At 48.2% G+C, this 19929-nt stretch overlaps 7 protein-coding genes across 7 annotated transcripts; 2 read left to right on the forward strand and 5 right to left on the reverse strand.

The window, feature by feature from the left end:
- Nucleotides 1-95: 95 nt before the first annotated feature.
- JR316_0007675 (DNA-directed RNA polymerase III subunit rpc8) lies at nucleotides 96-1234 on the reverse strand (the record flags this gene model as incomplete). The annotated part of the gene is made up of 6 exons (XM_047893406.1): nucleotides 96-221; nucleotides 292-535; nucleotides 584-647; nucleotides 833-919; nucleotides 972-1155; nucleotides 1211-1234. 6 exons carry the CDS (start codon nucleotides 1232-1234, stop codon nucleotides 96-98), a joined length of 729 nt encoding a protein of 242 aa, XP_047746721.1.
- A 1262-nt stretch (nucleotides 1235-2496) lies between these two features.
- On the forward strand, nucleotides 2497-6828 carry JR316_0007676 (WD repeat-containing protein pop1; the record flags this gene model as incomplete). The annotated part of the gene is made up of 5 exons (XM_047893407.1): nucleotides 2497-3355; nucleotides 3834-5352; nucleotides 5442-5760; nucleotides 5867-6006; nucleotides 6078-6828. 5 exons carry the CDS (start codon nucleotides 2497-2499, stop codon nucleotides 6826-6828), a joined length of 3588 nt encoding a protein of 1195 aa, XP_047746722.1.
- Nucleotides 6829-7631: 803 nt separating this feature from the next.
- On the forward strand, nucleotides 7632-8220 carry JR316_0007677 (uncharacterized protein; the record flags this gene model as incomplete). Its single annotated transcript, XM_047893408.1, has 2 exons — nucleotides 7632-7738; nucleotides 7776-8220. The coding sequence occupies 2 exons, from the start codon at nucleotides 7632-7634 to the stop codon at nucleotides 8218-8220; spliced, it is 552 nt and encodes a 183-aa protein (XP_047746723.1).
- A 1638-nt stretch (nucleotides 8221-9858) lies between these two features.
- On the reverse strand, nucleotides 9859-10440 carry JR316_0007678 (uncharacterized protein; the record flags this gene model as incomplete). Its single annotated transcript, XM_047893409.1, has 2 exons — nucleotides 9859-10288; nucleotides 10409-10440. The coding sequence occupies 2 exons, from the start codon at nucleotides 10438-10440 to the stop codon at nucleotides 9859-9861; spliced, it is 462 nt and encodes a 153-aa protein (XP_047746724.1).
- Nucleotides 10441-11696: 1256 nt separating this feature from the next.
- Nucleotides 11697-13004, reverse strand: JR316_0007679 (Short-chain dehydrogenase; the record flags this gene model as incomplete). The annotated part of the gene is made up of 8 exons (XM_047893410.1): nucleotides 11697-11729; nucleotides 11787-11891; nucleotides 11973-12016; nucleotides 12081-12149; nucleotides 12204-12269; nucleotides 12331-12471; nucleotides 12532-12577; nucleotides 12630-13004. 8 exons carry the CDS (start codon nucleotides 13002-13004, stop codon nucleotides 11697-11699), a joined length of 879 nt encoding a protein of 292 aa, XP_047746725.1.
- A 1522-nt stretch (nucleotides 13005-14526) lies between these two features.
- Nucleotides 14527-15681, reverse strand: JR316_0007680 (Short-chain dehydrogenase; the record flags this gene model as incomplete). Its single annotated transcript, XM_047893411.1, has 6 exons — nucleotides 14527-14559; nucleotides 14612-14716; nucleotides 14858-15030; nucleotides 15102-15242; nucleotides 15303-15348; nucleotides 15421-15681. The coding sequence occupies 6 exons, from the start codon at nucleotides 15679-15681 to the stop codon at nucleotides 14527-14529; spliced, it is 759 nt and encodes a 252-aa protein (XP_047746726.1).
- A 1177-nt stretch (nucleotides 15682-16858) lies between these two features.
- On the reverse strand, nucleotides 16859-19637 carry JR316_0007681 (Short-chain dehydrogenase; the record flags this gene model as incomplete). Its single annotated transcript, XM_047893412.1, has 10 exons — nucleotides 16859-17284; nucleotides 17776-17886; nucleotides 17953-18005; nucleotides 18061-18129; nucleotides 18205-18270; nucleotides 18355-18495; nucleotides 18559-18604; nucleotides 18678-19078; nucleotides 19470-19537; nucleotides 19594-19637. 10 exons carry the CDS (start codon nucleotides 19635-19637, stop codon nucleotides 16859-16861), a joined length of 1425 nt encoding a protein of 474 aa, XP_047746727.1.
- Between the last annotated feature and the right edge of the window lie 292 nt (nucleotides 19638-19929).

Here is a 19929-nt window from a genome sequence, read left to right on the forward strand (position 1 = left end):
CAAGTACCTTCACAATTGCGAACTAATTTTTTACTTGTTTAATCCGAGCGTGAAGTTAGAATTAGCTTCAGCTTCAGAATTTGGAGGGCTACTGCTTAACCCTCATCCATTGTCTCCCCGCCTTCTCCGTCTTCGTCGCCTTCCCCATCTTCGCCGCCGTCTTCTTCTTGTGATCCGGACCACCACGCGACGGGTCCCAGACCCTGCTCCGCAATTGAACACTGCAAAAAACAACCATAAACTCTACCACACCACCAACTAAAGAAATAAAAAATTGAAGTAAATACTCACACAAACCAGGTACGGAGCCCGTCCTCCAGTTCCTGAACCCTCCTTACCAACACCTGCAAAGACGCCATCCACAGCCCTCGGCGGGCCCGGCTCGAAATCACAAAACTCGTCACTTTCCACACGCACACGCACGACTTCGCCTTGGTCGATGTACATCCGCGAGGAGAGGGGTGTGTCAAGGAGCTCGGTGGCGGTTGTCAGTGGTGAGTCGGGGATCCAGAAGTGTGCGCGTTCATTTGGGTCGCTGGGGTAAGTGAGTCAATGAAATGGTGTGAGAAAGCAAAAAGCTTACAATGCGGTGGGTTGTGGGAGGTATGACGCGGGGATATACATGTCATCGAAGAATCCGAGGGTGACTATAGTGCGACCCGATATGCAACGCGAATACGAAGATGAAAATAAATGTGATTCCGATTCCGAGGTACGTTGCGGTTGGGACAGAACATGGGTAACGGAGTAAGTCGGTATGGGGATACGAATGTGAAAGTAATGTAACGCAAAGTAAGTGTGAGTCATCCAGACTAGACGAAACGAGACTCACCGCGAATGCCGTCCTCGTCCGACGACTTGACTTTGCCAATGAGCACTTCACTCGTGAAAGGTCTAAACACGACTAGACGAAAAACAACTGCATGCCATTTCATTCAATGCAATTCATTTAACTGAACACGGACACGCACCTTTATACCACAATAGCCCATCTCCATACCTGACTTTCCCTTCTCCCGCCTGAGAGAGGTCGAAGACGCAGATGCACAGGCCGACGGTGTGTAGCACGCGGTTCGCGTATTTCTTGTTCAGTGCGGCGATGAGTGCGTCGGCCGGTGGTGCCCCAAAGGTAGAGGGGTGTAGCGGAATGGTGTCCTGTTGGGAGAAAAACATGTTGAATATAGGTCCAACAGGCTAAAAGGATGCCCACCTTTACCACAGAAAGACAAAACATCGCTATTCTTGCGAGGCTTTCAACGTTTGTGTCAGTCTGGTATAGGTTATAAGGGAGTCCTGTAGCTTCAAGCTTTAAGTAGATGGGCAGCTTATGAGTTCATAAGAACGCCCTAGTGATCAGGTAAGGATGATAGTCTTGACAAGCAGAATGTAAAGGTCGATAAGATTTAGCAGGATCTAAGTTTCTTTTTGGATTCACGGTCAATTTTTGGTTCCGCTCTAAATCACGTGTTAAAGTATAACTCTCGTCACACTTTAGTCACATTGCCATTTCAAACTCAGACGGAATAAAGCGAACATGGGCCCCGCAGTGCGCTTTACGTACTAACTAGTCAGGATGTATATAATTTATTATTGGAGTTCTAATCTAGACAATTGCGACAGCAGTTCAATTACAATATGAATAATACGATATGAATAATACAATATGAATATGAATATTCAGGCTCCGACATGAACGCGGCGACACTTAGGTAACGGCAATTCCCGCATCCGGTCGGATTCTTCTGTCAATCAGCGGACATCGTTCATTCATTCGTACAGTCACGACGACATCGACCACAGACTTCCGTTTTGTGTTCCTACTATCTCGAACCGTTTGTAACATTCGGAAAGGTACGTTTTTTAACCTGCACTTTATTTTGGAAAAGCAGGTATCGGTTGACCGACTGATTAGAAGTTTACAGGTCTGAAGGGGCACACTATCCAATTTACATTCACATCAACGCTAACGCTAACGTCGACCATACCACTACCAATACGACAATAGCTACGATCGCTACTATCTCTGACGTCTCATTGTGACCCGATAAACTCAACAAAACGACTGTAAGTTCAGTCAAAACTTCACCTATATCCCATCATGCTATTTTGTAAACTTTCTAATTAACCTTTTGTAGGACAGTATCTTTCCTGGAAGGTATTTACCCGGCCGATTGGTATTTCCAAGAGCGCTCTGACCTATCTAACGAACGGCGTACGGTTTAGAAAACGGGAGACACAGAACAAGGATAGATTTGGAACGGGATTAGGAACGAAAAAATTGAACAGGCAGAACAGAACAGACAGTATGTTGCATTCCGATTCACTCCGTGTATTCAGAACACGCTCGATTCAAAGGGAGGCAGCACACATATAATATTGTCGTCGTTCTTAATGCAGTCTTCATCCCACTCGAGCTCGAGCTCAAATCCACGTATGGACTCCACCAGCTCGAGTTCAACGTCTCACTCGCACTTGACTTCACCAAATGATACAGACATGCCATCTGACTCTCATCATCACCACCATCACCGGCATCGACAGCATCAACATCGTCACCACCACCACCACCAACATACGGCGAACGACCCACGCGGGGATGCAAGTGTGCCTTCTTCTTCAGCAGTAGCTGCAACGGAAACAGCGAGGCCTCGAGACCAAGTCAAACGGCGCAGACGGCCAACGATATCGAATACCCCTCCATCTACGCTTACATCGACGACAGCGGCAGCCGCTAATTTAGAAACGAACGAACTCCCAGCACAGCATCCGAACAACATCCTAATTGAAGACCCGCGGCGCGCATATCTCACCGCTGTCCTCGCAGCGTGCACACAATCAGAGCTACGTTTCCTCTTGCACGCTATCCCACCGCTTCTCACATCTGCCACCGAGTCTGCATCTCTGCAAACGCTTCCACCAGCACCTCCGACAGATCCGTTCACGCGCCTCCCACCCGAGCTCGCGCTGCACATCCTCTCTCTCACATACTGCGCACGCACTGTCACGCGCGCGACGCGCGTATCCAGGCGGTGGTACCGACTCGCGAGGGACGAGAGCGTGTGGCGGGTGATGTGTGCTGTGTATGGGTTTGGTGGGTTCGAAGGCGCGCGCGGGGTATGGGAGGTTAGAGAGGGTAAGAAGCGGGAGCGAGAACGGCTGAGAGCGAGCAGGGAGGTGGAAAAGGAGAGGAAGGTCGAGGAGGAAATTGATGATGAGGAGGAAGAGGATGGCGAAAAGCTGTATGCGAAAATTAAAGCTGAGGAGGACGAGAAAAAGGGGAAGAAAAGACCTCATCATACAGAACATGTTAGCGCGTATACGTACCGCCGGCACTTCAAGTGCACGTATATCCTCAGTGCGTTGCATTCTTGTCTACTTCCCTTTTTTTCTTGTTTTCTTGTTTTGGTTTGGTTTGTGCTATCTGTTTTAGGGCCGGGAAAGAGATCACCAGAATCGGCGATGTACGACTTATGTCACCAGGATTTTATAGTGATCCACCGGAGGTGGTTGATGAAGCGTCTCGTTAACATCATCCAACAAATCCAAACTGGCGCAGTTTCGCTCCACGAAATCGAGTGTCGTCGCATGCTCTCCAAGATGAATTTAGGAACGACTCCTCATCATGTTCCAATGTTGTCATGATGGAGATGCTCATCCTACCATGGCTTCCTGCCAGAATGGTTTGATGGCGCCTATGAGTTTGGATACTGACGGCAAACTTTGACGACTTGTGGGCTCTGTCTTAACTTCTACCTTTTACATTTTACATTTCTATTCATTCTACCATCAATTTTTACCTCATTTTATTTATTTCAACTAACTTAAATACACAGGATCGAACTGGGAACGCGGCGGACACATCCTCAAAACACACGCGCTGCCCATCCTCACACCCTCACCCACACCTTCACCGTCCCTTGGACCCTCTTCGTCCTCCCACGCACACACCCATGCACATGCACACCTCCCACCAAGTTCTGACTCAGGGACCGTCACAGCGCTCGCGCTCGACCGTGACTGGATCGTCGTTGGGTTCGCCAACGCGCTCGTGCGCGTGTATTCGGCAAGTAAAGGTGTGCTGTGCCGCACACTTGTAGGGCATAAGGCGGGGGTGTGGTGTGTATGTTTGGTTGGTGCTGGTGGGGTAGGAGACGGGGAAGGAGACGGAGACGGGACTAGGAATGGAGATGGGGAGAAGGAGGTGCGGGAGGAAGAGGCACATGCGAGACACCACTCTGTGCCGACGCGTCGTCGCCGCTCGTCGGTATCTGTGTCTGTGTCTAAGCATTCCAAGCCGAAGAAAGAACATACGCACGCGCACGTTCATGGTCATGGACATCACCTCAAAGACTCGGCGTCAACAGCTTCAGCTTCAACATCATTATCGACGTCGGCATCCACATCCACATTGGGCCTATCGAAGGTGTCCAAGCTTACACTGTTCGACGGCGATGCGGATCCGAAGGGTAAGGGCAAGAGTAAGGATAACAGTAAGGGTGTGGATCGTAGTAAGAGCAAGAGCAGGAGCGCGCATGAGTTCAGGTTGTATTTGACCTCGAATTCAGACGCGGCCGCGGAGGAGGGAGAAAGAGAAGGGGGAGATCGAAAAAGCAAAGGAAAGGGGAAATTGAAAGAGCAAGAACATGCCAAAGACAGTACATCCAGCCTTGACCGGACAACAGCCAGGAGCAAAACGAAGGTCAGTACACGGGACTCGGAGAGCGACAGCGCGTACCGCTCTGAAACTCGTGCACGGGCTCGCACGCAGCCGAGACTTCATAGCTCAGGTGGAACAAGCGGAACGGGCGTGATATCGCCTGCGATGCAACGCGCGTTGGGGTTGACGGATGTAGATGGGAGCAGTAGTGAGAGCGGTAGTAGCAGCAGCAGTGGCGAAGAGGAAGAGGAAGAGGATGACGATACAGAGGGTGAGATAACACGAGACGAAGAAGAAGAAGAGGAGGCTATGGCCTCTGCACCGCTGCTACGCCACGAGCGCAGAGGACAGGCTGAGGGCGAGGGTGAAGGTGAAGATGAAGTATACCCTACCTCTGCGCCCCCGTGGACATCCAGCAAACACCCATCGCGCCATAAGCGCCGGCACCGCGAGCGCCACGACCACGACCGGAATCATCGCCACAGGCGCTCGAGACGTGCCTCAACGTACGCTTTGCATGCGGACCCTGACCACAGCCAACAAAATTGGCGCGACTTTGGGGCGACAGGGGCACCAGATACCAGTGACACTATGGGCACCGGTACGGGCGCGACGCGCGGATGGGGTCAGCCGCACGCATTGGTCGTGAGCGGGGGATGCGACAAGGTGGTGAAAGTGTGGGATGTCGTGTCTGGGTGCGTCAAGTTTTCTTGTGTTATTGCTCTTTGCTTTTCTATTGTTTAAACTCACAACCCGCTATCTGTTCTCCATTACGCACACATAGGCAATGTATATATACGCTGCACGGTCACCGATCCACGATCCGCGCGATGCGTATGGTGGATGGGACACCGCTCGCTATCACCGCGTCGCGCGACGGTACAATGCGCGTCTGGGACGTGCGCCGTGGGTGTGCGGTGCGGGTGCTGGAAGGTCATGAGGATAGCGTGAGGTGTTTGGAGGTCGCGATTGATTTTGTTATGGCTGATGATGGGGATGATGGTGGGGTCGATGGGGAAAATGAGAGAGGGGATGGAGGAGGAGGGGAGAAAAAGAAGGTGAGGGTGAGGGCGGTGAGTGGGAGCTACGATCGTACATTAAGGGTGCGTGCTGTTCAACGCTTTTCACGTCATATTTTAGACTTTTCTTATATTCATTGGATGTATGTGGATGGGTTGCTGATGCTTTGTCCTCATTTTTGGTTTATAGCTATGGGACATTAGCACAGGCAAGTGCATCCATGTTCTTCGTGGGCATCTCCACCAGGTGTACTGCGTCGCGTTCGACGGCGTGCGTATCGCGTCCGGTGGGCTCGATACAACGATTCGGATATGGAATGCAGAGACAGGGTGCGTTTCTTAGTCTTTCTTTCTTACTCGCCTTTGTGTCTCTCTTGCTCTGCCCTTACCTTACGCCCCAGTCAATGTACGGCACTGCTGCAAGGCCACACCGCCCTCGTGTGTGAGCTTCGGCTCGTTTCTTCTCCCCCTCCCCCTCCGTCTCTGCCGAGAAAGCAAGCACATTCACAGCCGCTCCTCATCAGCGCCTCAGCAGCGGGCGCACTCATAGCGTTCGACCTCGGGACGTTGCGCGCACGGTACACGCTTCCAGGCGCGCATCGTGGGTCTGTAACTGCGCTGCAGGTGGTGGAGGTGCATCCACCTTGGATGCCTGCTTCGTCGTCGGTGTCGGACTCGGACTTGGAGCTTGGCGGCTTGGATTCGAGTTTGGCTGCTCCGTCTGCAACTGCACCTATAGAAATTGAGCAAGAACAAGGTCAAATTGATGACCATAATCCCTCGCACAACTCATTGCATCCATATCTCCTCACCGCAGGAACTGATGGCCTCGCGCAGCTTTTCTGCCTGCAAACAGGAGAGTTTATCCGCGTTCTCAGCGGCGATGGTGCTCCTGGGGGTGGTAGTGGTGGTAGGAGTGCCAGTGGTATTGGAAGTCATCTCAGTACTGGTGGTAATGGAAGCAATGGAGACAATGGTGGTAGAGGCAACAGGGGCGCTGCTCAAAACGATACGGTGTGGAAGGCAGGCGCTGGTGGCGGGACGGGCGCGGAGACTTGTGCGATCATGTGTCGGCGTGGTACGAAGACGGTCGTGGAGATTTGGGGTATGGGTGTTAAGGCTGAACGGGTAGCGAGGACAGGGAGGGGCTAAAGGAGATGGAGGAGGAATGCATCGAATTATTCATGGCTTTTGGCATGTTCTGCATTCAGCTTTTCAATATGACACTCATGCAACTTGAAGTTGTATTTCTGTTAGCGGAACGGCTGAATTCCAACTTTCAGGTCTCCCGCGTGCGCAACCCGCAGCTACGCTGTAAATGGCCGCCGCGTTCGCGAATAGTCACCGGTAGTGCTTGAAAGTGTATGGTCATTGTCGTGTCACCTATCCCAGGCTTGCCAGTAATGGAGTAAGTCGAGTAAGTCTGGTCTAAGCAAGTAAGAACTCAGCTGAACTCAGGTCATACTACAACGGTTCTCTTCGCTTCATGACCAATGGTTAGCCTGCCAGGCCGTAGGAAAGGTGACCGAGATATCTAATCCTGCTGGCACTTAAGGTCTGTACCGATTTTGCATACGACAAATGCCCCCATATATGCCCATGCGCCTGACACTAGAATTGCAAGTTGCGCTACCTGGGTGACCTAGAATAAGTGCTGAGTACGTCCGAGAAGTGTTGTTGACGTTGTATCGCAGCTTCGAGTGTCGAGAATCGAGTCTGCTCGGACTGTCCCGTAGCAGCTTCACGCCAAGAATGCCTTGTTCCGCGACGATAATAATATTCCTCGCCGTTGGAATGAACTACGTACGACAAATGGTGATCTAACAGTAATGGGAATAGCTGCTATGACTTGTATCGGAGGCATGCAGGTGCCGGTATAAAAGGCGAAAAAAACCGTGCAGAGTTTAGCGACAACCACTAAACTTGATTTTCCACTTCAGGATTATCTCCTAAATATGCGTTCAAATTTGTTCCCCATGCGCATCCTCTCTGCCGTTGTATTAAGCGCTGCGTTCCTTGCATCTGCGCATATGACAGAAACCCAGGATGTAAACTCACCAGCGTAAATACATCGCAAGGTTAGGCTGTCTATACTATAGCTCACAATCTGCCCCCGCAGTGCTCACGCAGTCGCTGGAAACAACGATATCGACAGCGCCACCGACGAACACACGCTGCACTCCGCGAAGTTCCACCACGACATACAAGCAGCACAAAGATGTCCTGAGGGACTCACACAATGCCTCCAAGACTGCAACCGGTTCGACCCTACCAGCCATCAAGACGGCGAGACGGGTGCGTGGCTCGGGTGCCGTGCCTCCTGTAGCTTGCTCTGCACCCCAGAGCGAGGGGGCTGCTACAAAGGGTACTGCTGGGCCGGATGCGCGACCGGATTCCCCCTCTTTGAGGGATATGAGTGGTGCTACACGACGAAGAGCTACAGCCAGAGCTATCAGTATGTTACGTGCCGCAGCGATGCTGAGTGTAATGTCACTTGGAAGTGCGCGGGGCCGTGCGCCGCGTTTTAAAAGAATAATTGGGTAACATTTGGGCGTGAATGGAAACGGTATATTGTAACTTTTTATTGTGTCTTGGTCAAATTTTTCTTGAATATTGCATATAAAAACAATTTTGTCAAATGACTTGGAACTGCGCGCTTGCCACCAGTTAGGGGTATGACACCATCATGTGACTTACGCGTCTAGACCTGTTCCCACGATATATGACACAGTGTCTTTTCCGGCGAGAGTTTGAAAGTACTCTTTGTTTGAGGACGTCTTGTAGCCTCAAAATCTAGGCCGCCCGGGTGCATCAAATTAGCCGATCAGTTTGGATACTATAATACAATCGCATGCATGTCCCAACCCCTCTGCGCTCCCTCCCCCTGTATCCCGGCACCTAATGGGACGCCTACGAGATCAAGAAACTCATTATTGCTGCACATTTGATTTGGTGAAGACCATCTCTTTTACTATAGTAATTGGTTTTTCCAAAGAACCTGGTCATTAATCGGTCAAATTGCCTGTTTATATTATGATACTATTAACCTAGTTGTCATGATCCACAAAGTGAAGGTAGTTGGCCAGATAGTTATATGTAGTAGTATACCAAACACATTACGACGTAACATGGAGATATAGAATCCTTTTTGAGAAAACCGATAGAAAGGTTTCTAGAGGATAAATCGATACAATGTTAGCAACTTTGTTGAACAATCACTATTTCACCTTGAGTTAGATTGAGATACTCATGCCACTTGAAGTTGTATTTGTGTTAGCGGAACGGTTGAAAGGTTGAAAGTGATCATTTTTTAGCCTTCAACATGGTCGTGTTTGCGAATAGTGACCGGTAGTTGTTGAAATCGAACTGCCTTCGATGTGTCACATTATCCTAGGCCTGCCAGTAATGAAGTAAGTCTGGTCTAAGAAAGTAAGAAATCAGCTGAGCTCAGGTCATAACTCAAAGGTTCTCTTCGCTTCATAACCAATGGTAACCAATGGTCAGCCTGCCAGGACGCAGGCAAGGTGGCCAAGATATCTGGAACCTAAATTCTATATCGATATTCCAGACGGCAGAGAACCTACATATGTCCCTGCGCCTGACACTAGAATCGCAGGTCGCGCTACCCGGGTGACCTAGAATAAGTGCTGAGCCCGCCCGAGAAGTGTTGGTGACGTTGAATCGCAGCTTCCAATGTCGAAAATCGAATCTGTTCGGATTGTTCCGTAGCAGCTTCGAGCCAAGAATTCCTTGTTCCGCCATGATAATGATAGTCCTGACCGTTGGCTCAAACTACGTACGACAAATACTGATCTAACGGTAATGAGAATATCTGCTATGATTTGTCTCGGAGGCGTGAAGTTGCAGGTATAAAAGGCGAAAAAAAAACGGGCAGAGTGCAGCAAACAGCTTCGCTTGCTTTCTACCTCACCACTCCTCTGTTAAATTGAAGCAATTGACACTATGCGCGCAACTTTCTTCTCCATGCGTATTGTCTCTGCCATTGTTTTGAGCGCCGGGCTCCTTGCATCTGCACACACCATGGAATCCCAGGAAACAAGCTCACAAGCGTATGTACATTGCAAGATTATTTCTTTGGCACCTATATCTCACAATCCGCCCCACAGTGCTCACTCCATCGCCGGAAACAGCGACATGAACGGTGTAACTGACGAACACACACTACACTCCGCCAAGTTCCGTCGCGACACACAGGCAGCACAGAGCTGCCCCGAGGGACTTTCGCAGTGCCTTATCGGATGTAGCCAGTTTGACCCTACCAACTATCAGGACGGCGACTCCGGGGCGTGGGCAGGATGCCGTGCCTCCTGCAGCTTGCTTTGCAGCCCGGCGCGCGGGGGCTGCTACAAAGGATACTGTTGGGCCGGATGCGCCACTGGAGTCCCTCTCGTTGAGGGATCCGAGTGGTGCTATACGACGAAGAGCTACAGTCAGAGTTATCAATATGTTGGGTGCCACAGCGATGCTGAGTGCAATGTCAATTGGAAGTGCGCGGGGCCGTGCGCCGCGTTTTGAAAGAGTAATTGGGGAACAGTGGGGCGCGTGTGAGAAGGGTTTTGTCACTTTATGTCGTGAATGGGTAAAATTGGCTCTGAAAAACTGTGTGTAAAAACAAAAATGTAACAAAGTATTGAATTTTGTCAAACAAGGACTGCTGAATGCTTTGCGCGCTTGCCACCAGTTAGGGGTATGACACCGTCATGTGACTTACGCGTCTAGCCCTGTTCCCACGGTTTGCGACATGTATCTTCCCGCCGAGAGTTCGAATAGTGCCGACTTGGTGGCCGAATAAGCGCCAAGGTACCTCCAGGGTACCTCCCCCTGTCATTGTTCCCTTCCGCCATGGCTCTTATCAAATATGCGAATAATCGCGCGCACCCGTCTTTCCCAGTGTCGACGAGACGCCGTCGATCCTCCCGCCTGTGCCCTTTTAGACCATCTGTTGCACGGCGTACTTGTAGCAAAGAAACGGTCCCCTGAGGCTGACGCGCACAACTTTGTCCCAGGCTTTCTTGTCATCTAGTCAGCATAGCGCATCGCGTAACTATCCGAGATAAGCCATCTTATAATTGCAGCAATTCTAGACGGCATTAGCTCACGGTTTATCAGGCCATTTTTATGGCAACCCCAACATTCGCTACCATCTGACATGTTACGGATAATCAGTTACGCGTCGATGCCTCGATGCAGCAGACCGGTCTCAAACAGCAAGCAAGTATTACGTGTCCGACGTGCACTTATGACAGACGTTTACAAACACAGGGGGAGCACTCACAACGTCGAAGCCACCAAGGTCCTCCACGCTTCTATTTACCAGTTCTACCACCTCTTTCTCCACCGATACGTCCCCAGGGACCACCACCGCCCTGCACCTGATTCTTTCCACAATCTCCGAGCTCACTCCCTCTATCTGCATTTGGTTGGAGGGAAGGTCGTTTATGCCGAGGTCGTAGTCGTCAGTAGCAATGTTGTAGCTCGGCCGATCCCGCGCGCGGCACCTGTGACGACTGCCACCCGCGGGCACGCGAGGTGTTGTCTCAGCGGGAATCGGAACGCCTGGTCTTGAAATCCCGCGTAAGCCGAGCGTGATTGTAGTAGAAATCATCGCCCTGGTTCCTGAAGGTAGGCTAGCTCTTGGATATAAGGCAAAACGGGCGCGATAAATATATTTATCATCATCATTAATGCTTTGCTTCTATGCAGGGCGTCTGTGCGATACTTATTACAATCGCGGGGACGCAAAACCAGTTGGAATTAAACGAAATCATCCCTCTTGCCTTTGTTTAATTATATCCTGCAATGTTACGCTCCCTTTCGCCCCTCTTCGGCAGAGGCCTTAGATACGTAACGAGTGATCAGGTGGCATATCTATAGATTGATTAGGTTTAGGTGCATCCGTCAGAATATCTCTGGCGTATGAAATGTCAGGCTGAGTCGATATTATTTTCAACAATCACAGTTGTACGGTATCATTCATTTGTACGTGCTTTAAAGCAAAATCAATGGTAAATCACTCCACCGTCAATGTTGATCTACAGGTCTGTTAGCACTGCGATATAGATAGGCATAGAGCGTCGTTCAGGACTCACAGCTTGTCCAGTTATAAACTTTCCTTGGTCAGAAACCAAATACGACACGAGCCCAGCGATGTCTTCCGGCGTTCCATTCACACCCAACGCCGTTGTGGGGGCGGTCTACCAGATATAATGTGCGATACCAGTGAGTCCAAAACTGAAACTGAGGTGCATGAGTCCTCGGGTGCGAAAGATGCTTACCGCCTCGACGCCAGCATTCGGGTCGACGTTTGAAATTACTTTCACTGTATCAATAAGCCACATCATATGAACGAACAATGGCGGACAACTTCTTGAAGTTTGACTTACACATATCCGTCTCAATAGGTCCAGGCGCGTATGCGTTGACCGTGATACCATACTTGGCCCACTCCTGAGCTTTATCGAGGGAATCATTCAATTTGGAGATAGAGAAGTTATGAAATCACTCACCTGCACTCTGCGTCAATGACCGAACGACAAACTTGGTTGCGCAGTACCCTGATAAATATGGCCAGCCTGGATATCCAGGCTTAAGATGAGCAAGGAGGACGTGATCAATTGACAATACCGTACGTACCCTGCTTCCCTGCTATGGAAGATGCACCGACAATACGTCCGCCACGTCCCTGCTTTATCATTTGTTGCGCGGCGTATTTATAGGCCAGGAAAGTACCGCGGCCATTGATAGCATTGATTCTATCCCATTCTTGCGTTGTGGCTGTTGAAGTTGAAATATCTCAGTTTCCGTTTTAGGAGGGTTATGCATTATGCAACCCACTATCTGCTATCGTCTTGGTAAAACAGATCCCCGCATTCGCTATCATCTACCCATGAGTTAGACGCGTTCCAATGAACCTGATGAATAAAATCACTCACGACGTCGATACCTCCTAGCTTCTCGACAACGTCGTCCACAAGCTTAATGATGTCACCTTCCACAGAGACATCGCCGGTAAGTACTATCGCTTGCCTTCCCGTGTTTCTGATTATTTCCTCCCCAAGCTCTTGGACTAACGACGAACTAGATGGTAGATCGTTCAGAGCTACATCATATCCGTCGTGGGCGAGGCGGAGTGCGATGGCTCGTCCGATTCCTCTAGATGAGCCTGTAATTACCGCAGTTTTATTGAGGCTGGGAAGAACGCGAAGTGAAGCTCCTGTGGAGTGGGAGGAGAAACGCGCCGCGTGAGGTGCTCCTGGGAAATGTTGTGCTGATTGTCTATATAAATTTCTGCTGAGTAGGGCAAGCATTTTTTGAGGATATGGCTTCTCGGGTATTTGGAACGAGAACAGGGCTTTCTGTGATGCTGAAGAAAAAGCAGTCGGTACTGGATGTATCTTATATGCCAAGTAGATTGATCTATTTTTGTCTGCGTGGGGACGCGTTCTTTTAGTTGTTCAATAGTCGCTGGCGGATAAATGATTCATTCTTCACCGTTGATCTGCCCGATATGCATGTGGTTCCCCATGGACGTCAACAAATTCAATGACTTTGCGGCTTCGGCGCTAGGACACACCGATTGACCCTGTGCTATCAAAAGGAATTAGAATATAATTTTATATACCGTAATTATGGGACTCATTGAATCGTCGACGTGTATTCAAGAATCAGAATCCTCTCGTTTACGAAGAAGCTTGATTTCAAATAGATAAAGCATTAGCGGCCAGACCAGTAGCCTCAGGTCTTCCTACGCAAATTTAACAGTTTCTCGGTCAATTGATTGACTTAAAAGGCTCATCTCAGGCTATCTAGCTAATGTTTACGAATGGGGAACCAAGTCATCAGGATCAATATAAATTTATGCCGTGGACGATCCCAGAAAAAGTACAAAGCGCCGTTCCACCTTCGCACTGTCAGTCGATCAAGTTAATTTGGCAAAAACGAAGTCATCAAGTTATCAGTAGAAGGAAGCCCAGACCCCGACCGGAATTGCAATCAAGCGCTCTTTGATCAAAGATTCAAGGTTTTTAATCTTAACGTTATCTTCCCGGTAGAATCCGAGCCAATTAAGATCCGACTCAGCTTTCCTGGCCTGCCGTGTCTTGCCGACACCCTTGCCTTTGAATCAAAAGTTAGTCGTCTCCTTGTAATACCTTTTTTAAGGAGATATGATTTTCCAGATGTACATGGCGTTAGTAAAAGTCCAATGAGTCAATTCAGTGCAACTTCGAGGGGTTTATTAATATGTTATGCTAGGAGATATTATTATGAACACAATGCCACTATGGCATCCCGAGTACTAAAAGAGACAGGAAATAGTATTACAGTGATTAGCGTGTGTAGTAGTGGTATTACAGAAAACTACATTATGGAAAGTTTCATTCGCTACCTTTTGCCTTTGTCAAGTGTTGCACCTACGCACCAATGGCCACTGCCGGCCCGAATGAAGATACAAGCTCCTACCTAACCCGCCGAAAAGGAATTCATCACACCATCACAAACATTCTTGTTGGTTTTTTGAAAGTTTGAAAGTTTATATGGTTTTTTTAGGGTCTCTGAGGTTTACAAATACAATAATTCCATAAATTCTCTCATGAGGGGCTGAAGACGAGTGAAACGGAAAGGAAACGAACAGTTCCAAAAAGGTAACATCAATGATCAGAGGACGGGTTTCGGTGGCGGATTATCTGAAGTCTGTCGAGTGCTCTAGACGCGGGTACGGAAGAGAATTATCCTGAGAATGTGGCCTTGAGGGGGTTATTTTAGATAAAAAAGGAATAATGCGAATTTCTGAGGTCTGTTCATACAAAAGTATCTGTCCCAGTAGTCTCGTTACTGGAAAATGACGCCGCCGTCAATGGTTATCTGTGGCATATCTATCAATAACACAATAAGAACGATGCAGTCTGTGACTTACAACCTGTCCAGTTATGAATCGCCCGTTATCAGACACCAAATACGATACTAGCCCCGCAATATCATCTGGCGTCCCGTTGTATCCTAACACGGTAGTAGAGACGGTCTGTTGGGTAATTTGATTAACCTTTGGATAACACGTGTGGAAGTAAAGGGAGAGAAATCCCACATTGTCGCCCGTGGATCTGGGATTCACTGCATCTAGTGCAGCTCTCACTAAATAGATTAATCGTCAAATATTCATTACGAAGTCAATGCTTATTCCAAACTTCTCTTTGAACTCACTCATGTCTGTCTCGATCGGTCCTGGAGCATATGCATTTACAATAATGCCATGTTTTCCCCATTCACGAGCTGCAATCTGGGTTAGGGAGCTGATTGCAAACTTGCTAGCTGAGTAGGCACAAGAATGCGGAAGCCCTGTAATTTCATGAATAAAAAAAATCGATTCAGTTCTTCTCAAGTCAAATATATAACTGGGTTGAGATTACCTCGCTTTCCTGCAATGGAAGATGCGCCGATGATTCTCCCACCGTGTCCTTGTTTTATGAATTGCTCTGCTGCGTATTTGTAACACAAAAATGTACCCCTACTATTGACTGCAAGAACTTCGTCCCAATCTTTTGTAGTGGCTATTGTTCACAACGTTTCGCTTTAGTTCAGTTTCAAAAATGGATAACGGCATTACGTACTCTCCAGAATCGATTTGACTTGGCAAATTCCTGCGTTTGCTATCATCTAGAGTTGGCAATTATTTGTTAGACGCCAGGTCTCGATATACAGATTTCATGAATAGCTTTATCAACTCACTACGTCCATGCTCCCAAACAGTTCAACGGTGCCTTGTACAAGTCTCTTCACATCGTCCTCTTTCGAAATATCGCCTGTAATAGCTACAGCCTTTGTACCAAATTTCTCCTTAACAAATGTGCATAGTTCTCCCAGTGATGCCAAATTCGACTCGAGGTCATTCACGGACAGGTCATACCCATCGCGTGCGAGCCGCAGGCTGATTCCCCGGCCTATTCCTTTTGCAGCACCAGTAACAACAGCTACTTTATTGTGTGCCATTTGGGAGGGAGAAAGTGGAAGGTCGACCATATATCGGAAGCTTGAGTTTACAAAGGAGTTTTCTGTCCTTTACTGCAGATGAAGATATGAAAGACTCGGTGATTGAGAACCTGGGAAAAGATACTTCAGTTGAGGATAGCCCACTTCCCCTTATAAGGGCTGGTAAATATTCTGACTTTCTCTGTATTGTGGAACCACTTGAAATGGGTTCAACCTCGCCACTTGCTAATACTCAGCTGATTTCTCTACTTGTCATGGCGTTTCTCTGATAGGCTAAATGTAATTTAGCCGGCTGTGGACTGTTATGTGTATCCACATTGCACTACATTTTCGTGGCGCGCGGCATTCTACAGGCTTGCGGGTATTCAATGGAAAATGACACCACCATCAATGGTGATCTAAAAGGTAAGCACGTCAATAAAAACGATTGAATAAGCTGTCAAGGCGATACCACTGTGGACGGAAGAGACTCACAACTTGGCCTGTTATGAAACGTCCTCGATCCGAAGCGAGGTAAGAGACTAATCCTCCGATGTCTTCCGGAGTTCCATTAAATCCTAGAGCTGTTGCGATTCCTGGCTGTCATCAAAGATGTGTCAGATTGCGCATAAGCATAAATCATCTGGTTCAATGCCTGACAATTTCCCCGGTTTGATTTGGGACTAATTCTCTCAATGCCTTTCTCACTACATTGAAGAACAATATCCAACTTAGCCGTTTGGTCGCTAACTAAAATTTCCAGTGACCTACTCATATCAGTTTCGATTGGCCCGGGAGCATAGGCATTGACTGTGATGCCATACTTTGCCCATTCTCGAGCCCCAGTTTGAGTCAGAGAGGTGACAGCAAACTTGCTCGCGGAGTAAGAGCAAGAATTGGGTAGTCCTGAGGGGTTATATTACGTTAAGTGATACCGAAGCCCATATAAGGACACAAATTAATATGATCACCTTGCTTTCCCGCCAGAGAGGACGCGCCGATGATCCTCCCTCCTCTTTTTTGCTTTATCATTTGCTCTGCAGCATATTTGTAGCACAGAAATGTTCCGCGACCGTTGACACCCAATACGTTTTCCCAATCATTTGTGGTGGCTGCCATTCAAATCGTTTCGGAAATCTATGAGAGGGAAGCAAAAATATGCTGGAGAACGTACTGTCGAGTATTGATTTGTAAACAGCTATCCCAGCGTTTGCGACCATCTAGGTATAGGTTTTAAGCTTGATACCAAATTGAGGAATCCATTGGATCGTCGACTTACAACATCAACGCTTCCAAGTACATCCACAGCACCATCCACGACACGCCTCACGTCTATATCTAACGATACATCACCTGTGAGAGCGACAGCCTTCCTCCCCATCTCCTCTCGGATCGTTTTACATAGCTCGTTTACTGACGACGCCATGGAGTGTATGTCATTGACAGCAATGTCGTACCCATCGTGTGCAAGTTGAAGTGCGACTGCCCTCCCTATTCCTTTCCCCGCACCAGTCACCACTGCCACTCGATGAAGGCTTGGCAAATTTCGAAGTGTAGAATATGCAGCCGCAGTATGTGTACTTTGGAACGAATTTGGTCGGCACTTGCCATCGAGTTTTCCAAGCTGACGTGCAGTTCGAATGGAGAGCCGGGAAATAGGTTTGCCTATCATCAAGTGTATTTGAGAGGTGGACATGCTATGCACCGTAGCTGGTTAGGTTGAAGAATCGGTGGGGTGAGAAGTAGCTTGGTAACTTGGATTCTGAAATGTTATATGTCTTATCTCGAGGAGTTCTCATGTGTCTGTGCAGATGTTCTCGAAGCTGAATGCCAAAGATATTTGAGGAACGTGAGCACTGAGCAATCTTGGGATTAATTTTAGGTCTGGAAGATGCTATCCACCGACGCCACAACATCTCTCTTTGCCATCAGAATAGCTACACTTGCACCGGGATTCGTCGGTTCTCATGCATAAGTGTTCATTTCAGACTTTACATCAACGGAAAATGACACCACCGTCAATTGTAAGCTATACAATCCGGTTGATTGAGAGAATGGTGGAGAATAGTCAGAAATTTATGAAAGAACAAAGCGCTGAAAGGATTTAGCACTTACAACTTGTCCAGTCATAAACCGCGCTCGATCCGAAACGAGGTAAGAGACCACTCCTGCAACATCTTCTGGCGTTCCTATAAATCCAACCGCAGTGGCAGAGGCGGAGGCAGGCTAGAAACATTATTAGTAAATGAGCACGTATAATGCACCGAGGCATAGACAAATTTCAAATCTTACAACATCTTTGTTATAGTCAGGATTTATCTCTGCAAAAGTTGCAGCCTCTCTAGCTAAAGAAGTCCAATGTCAGGAAACAATCCCTTGATATATAAATCCTTTACTTACTCAAGTCGGTGTCAATAGGACCTGGAGCGTATGCATTGACATTAATACTGTATTTTGCCCACTCTTGCGCTGAATGTCAGAGACAATGTCCAGTTCCAGTTATCAGAGCGTCTTCATTAGAAAAAAATTCGAACATAAACACACCTGCAGTTTGTGTCAATGAGCTCACAGCAAATTTACTTGCAGAATAATGTGCGAAGAAGGGTACGCCTAGAGAAAAAGAAGAACCAATTTCCACCGTCAGTCAATCCCCCAGGGGGTGTGAGTGGTACAAGACATGCACAGTGATATCACCTGTTTTGCCAGCGACCGATGAGGCGCCAACAATACGTCCTCCACGTCCCTGTTTGATCATCTGTATCGCAGCATATTTGTAGCATAAAAATACGCCCCGGCCGTTGATAGCCATAACTCTATCCCACTCTTTCGCAGATACTTGTATATCCCACATATTAGTCGTGGTTAGGAACAAAGAAGTAAAATCAGGCCAGGACGTACTATCCAACATTGCCGAGGGGGAAGCAATTCCCGCATTGGCCACCATCTAGCATAGATGATTAGAGATAATCACAACAACACACGGTCGCTTGGACATGCGAAATTAGCTATTCACTCACCACATCGACTCCTCCCAGCTTCTCAACAGCACCATCCACCAACGCCTTCACATCCTCCTCAACCGACACATCCCCGCGCAACACCGCCGTCTTCCTGCCAATCTCGCCTTCGATTATCTCACGCACTTCCTCCAACGACGACGACGACGAACTCGCGCGAGAACTGGAGCTTGATGGAACAAGGTCGTTCAAAGCGACGTCGTACCCGTCCCGTGCGAGCTGCAGTGCAATTGCCCTGCCGATACCTCTGGCGGCGCCCGTAACTACCGCGACTCGATTGAGGCTTGTCGACGTATTGTGTATATATGAACGGGGAGTATTATGCGCAGCTGGTACACTGAAGCTGGGAAGTTGCCGCCGCCCCGAATGTCTGACCAAGGCAAGCCGGGCGTGTAGTTGCGCTGCAGAAAATTTCAAATGAGATGTGAACATCATGATAAACGTCGCCGATATCAGTTAGCTGAACTCGTCAGTAAAAAGCAAAGTAGACTTGAAAAAAATCTGTATATCTTTGGACCGAGGAAAGAGAAGATGAGAAGCATTCTTTTATATGCCATTTTCTCGAACCGACTTCAAGTTCTGAGGGCGTAAGTTCCCAGGAAGCATATTAATATGAAGTCCACTGAAAACCACCGACGAGCTGTGTAAGTCATATGGCGGATATTAACGCGAGCAAGAACACAGCACGCTGAACGTGAGCAATATGTGCAACTCGGGAGATTATCCTCACCGCTCGGGGTAGGCAGCTACATACATGCCATCCATCAGTGCTGCCGTAAAATATGTACGCACTTCGAGCAAGATAACAATAGTCATACTGGCATCTAGAGGTCAGATAAGTTATGTTCCGGCCATCCGAGCTATAAAAAAATCAAGCTTCAGTGATTTTAATAAAGTTATCTTATCTTCCACCTACCTTTGCTTATAGGTCCAGATCCTCAGGGGGCGTCTAGAGAGCATAGATAAATCCAACTTCTGGCTGAGATAAAGCAAAGAACCAAAACACCAAAGTGATCAAGGAATGGAAATTGATTGAAAAATTGAAATTGGGAGATATATAATGCATGCGAAAGAGAAAAAAAAGACAATTCTCAACACTCCAAATGAAGCATCGAGTAAAAACACGGAGAAAGTCGGCGGAAGACAGAAAAATTCTAGCGACAGCTGCGTTTCTTCCAGCTGCCAGTCGTTGAGATCATGTGCGTGAGAATAAAGATGCAAGAAAAAGGAATCAAGACAAACGGACAGAGAG

The sequence above is a fragment of the Psilocybe cubensis genome, chromosome 7 (genome assembly GCF_017499595.1).
Source record: "Psilocybe cubensis strain MGC-MH-2018 chromosome 7, whole genome shotgun sequence".
Taxonomy (NCBI): Eukaryota; Fungi; Basidiomycota; class Agaricomycetes; order Agaricales; family Agrocybaceae; genus Psilocybe; species Psilocybe cubensis.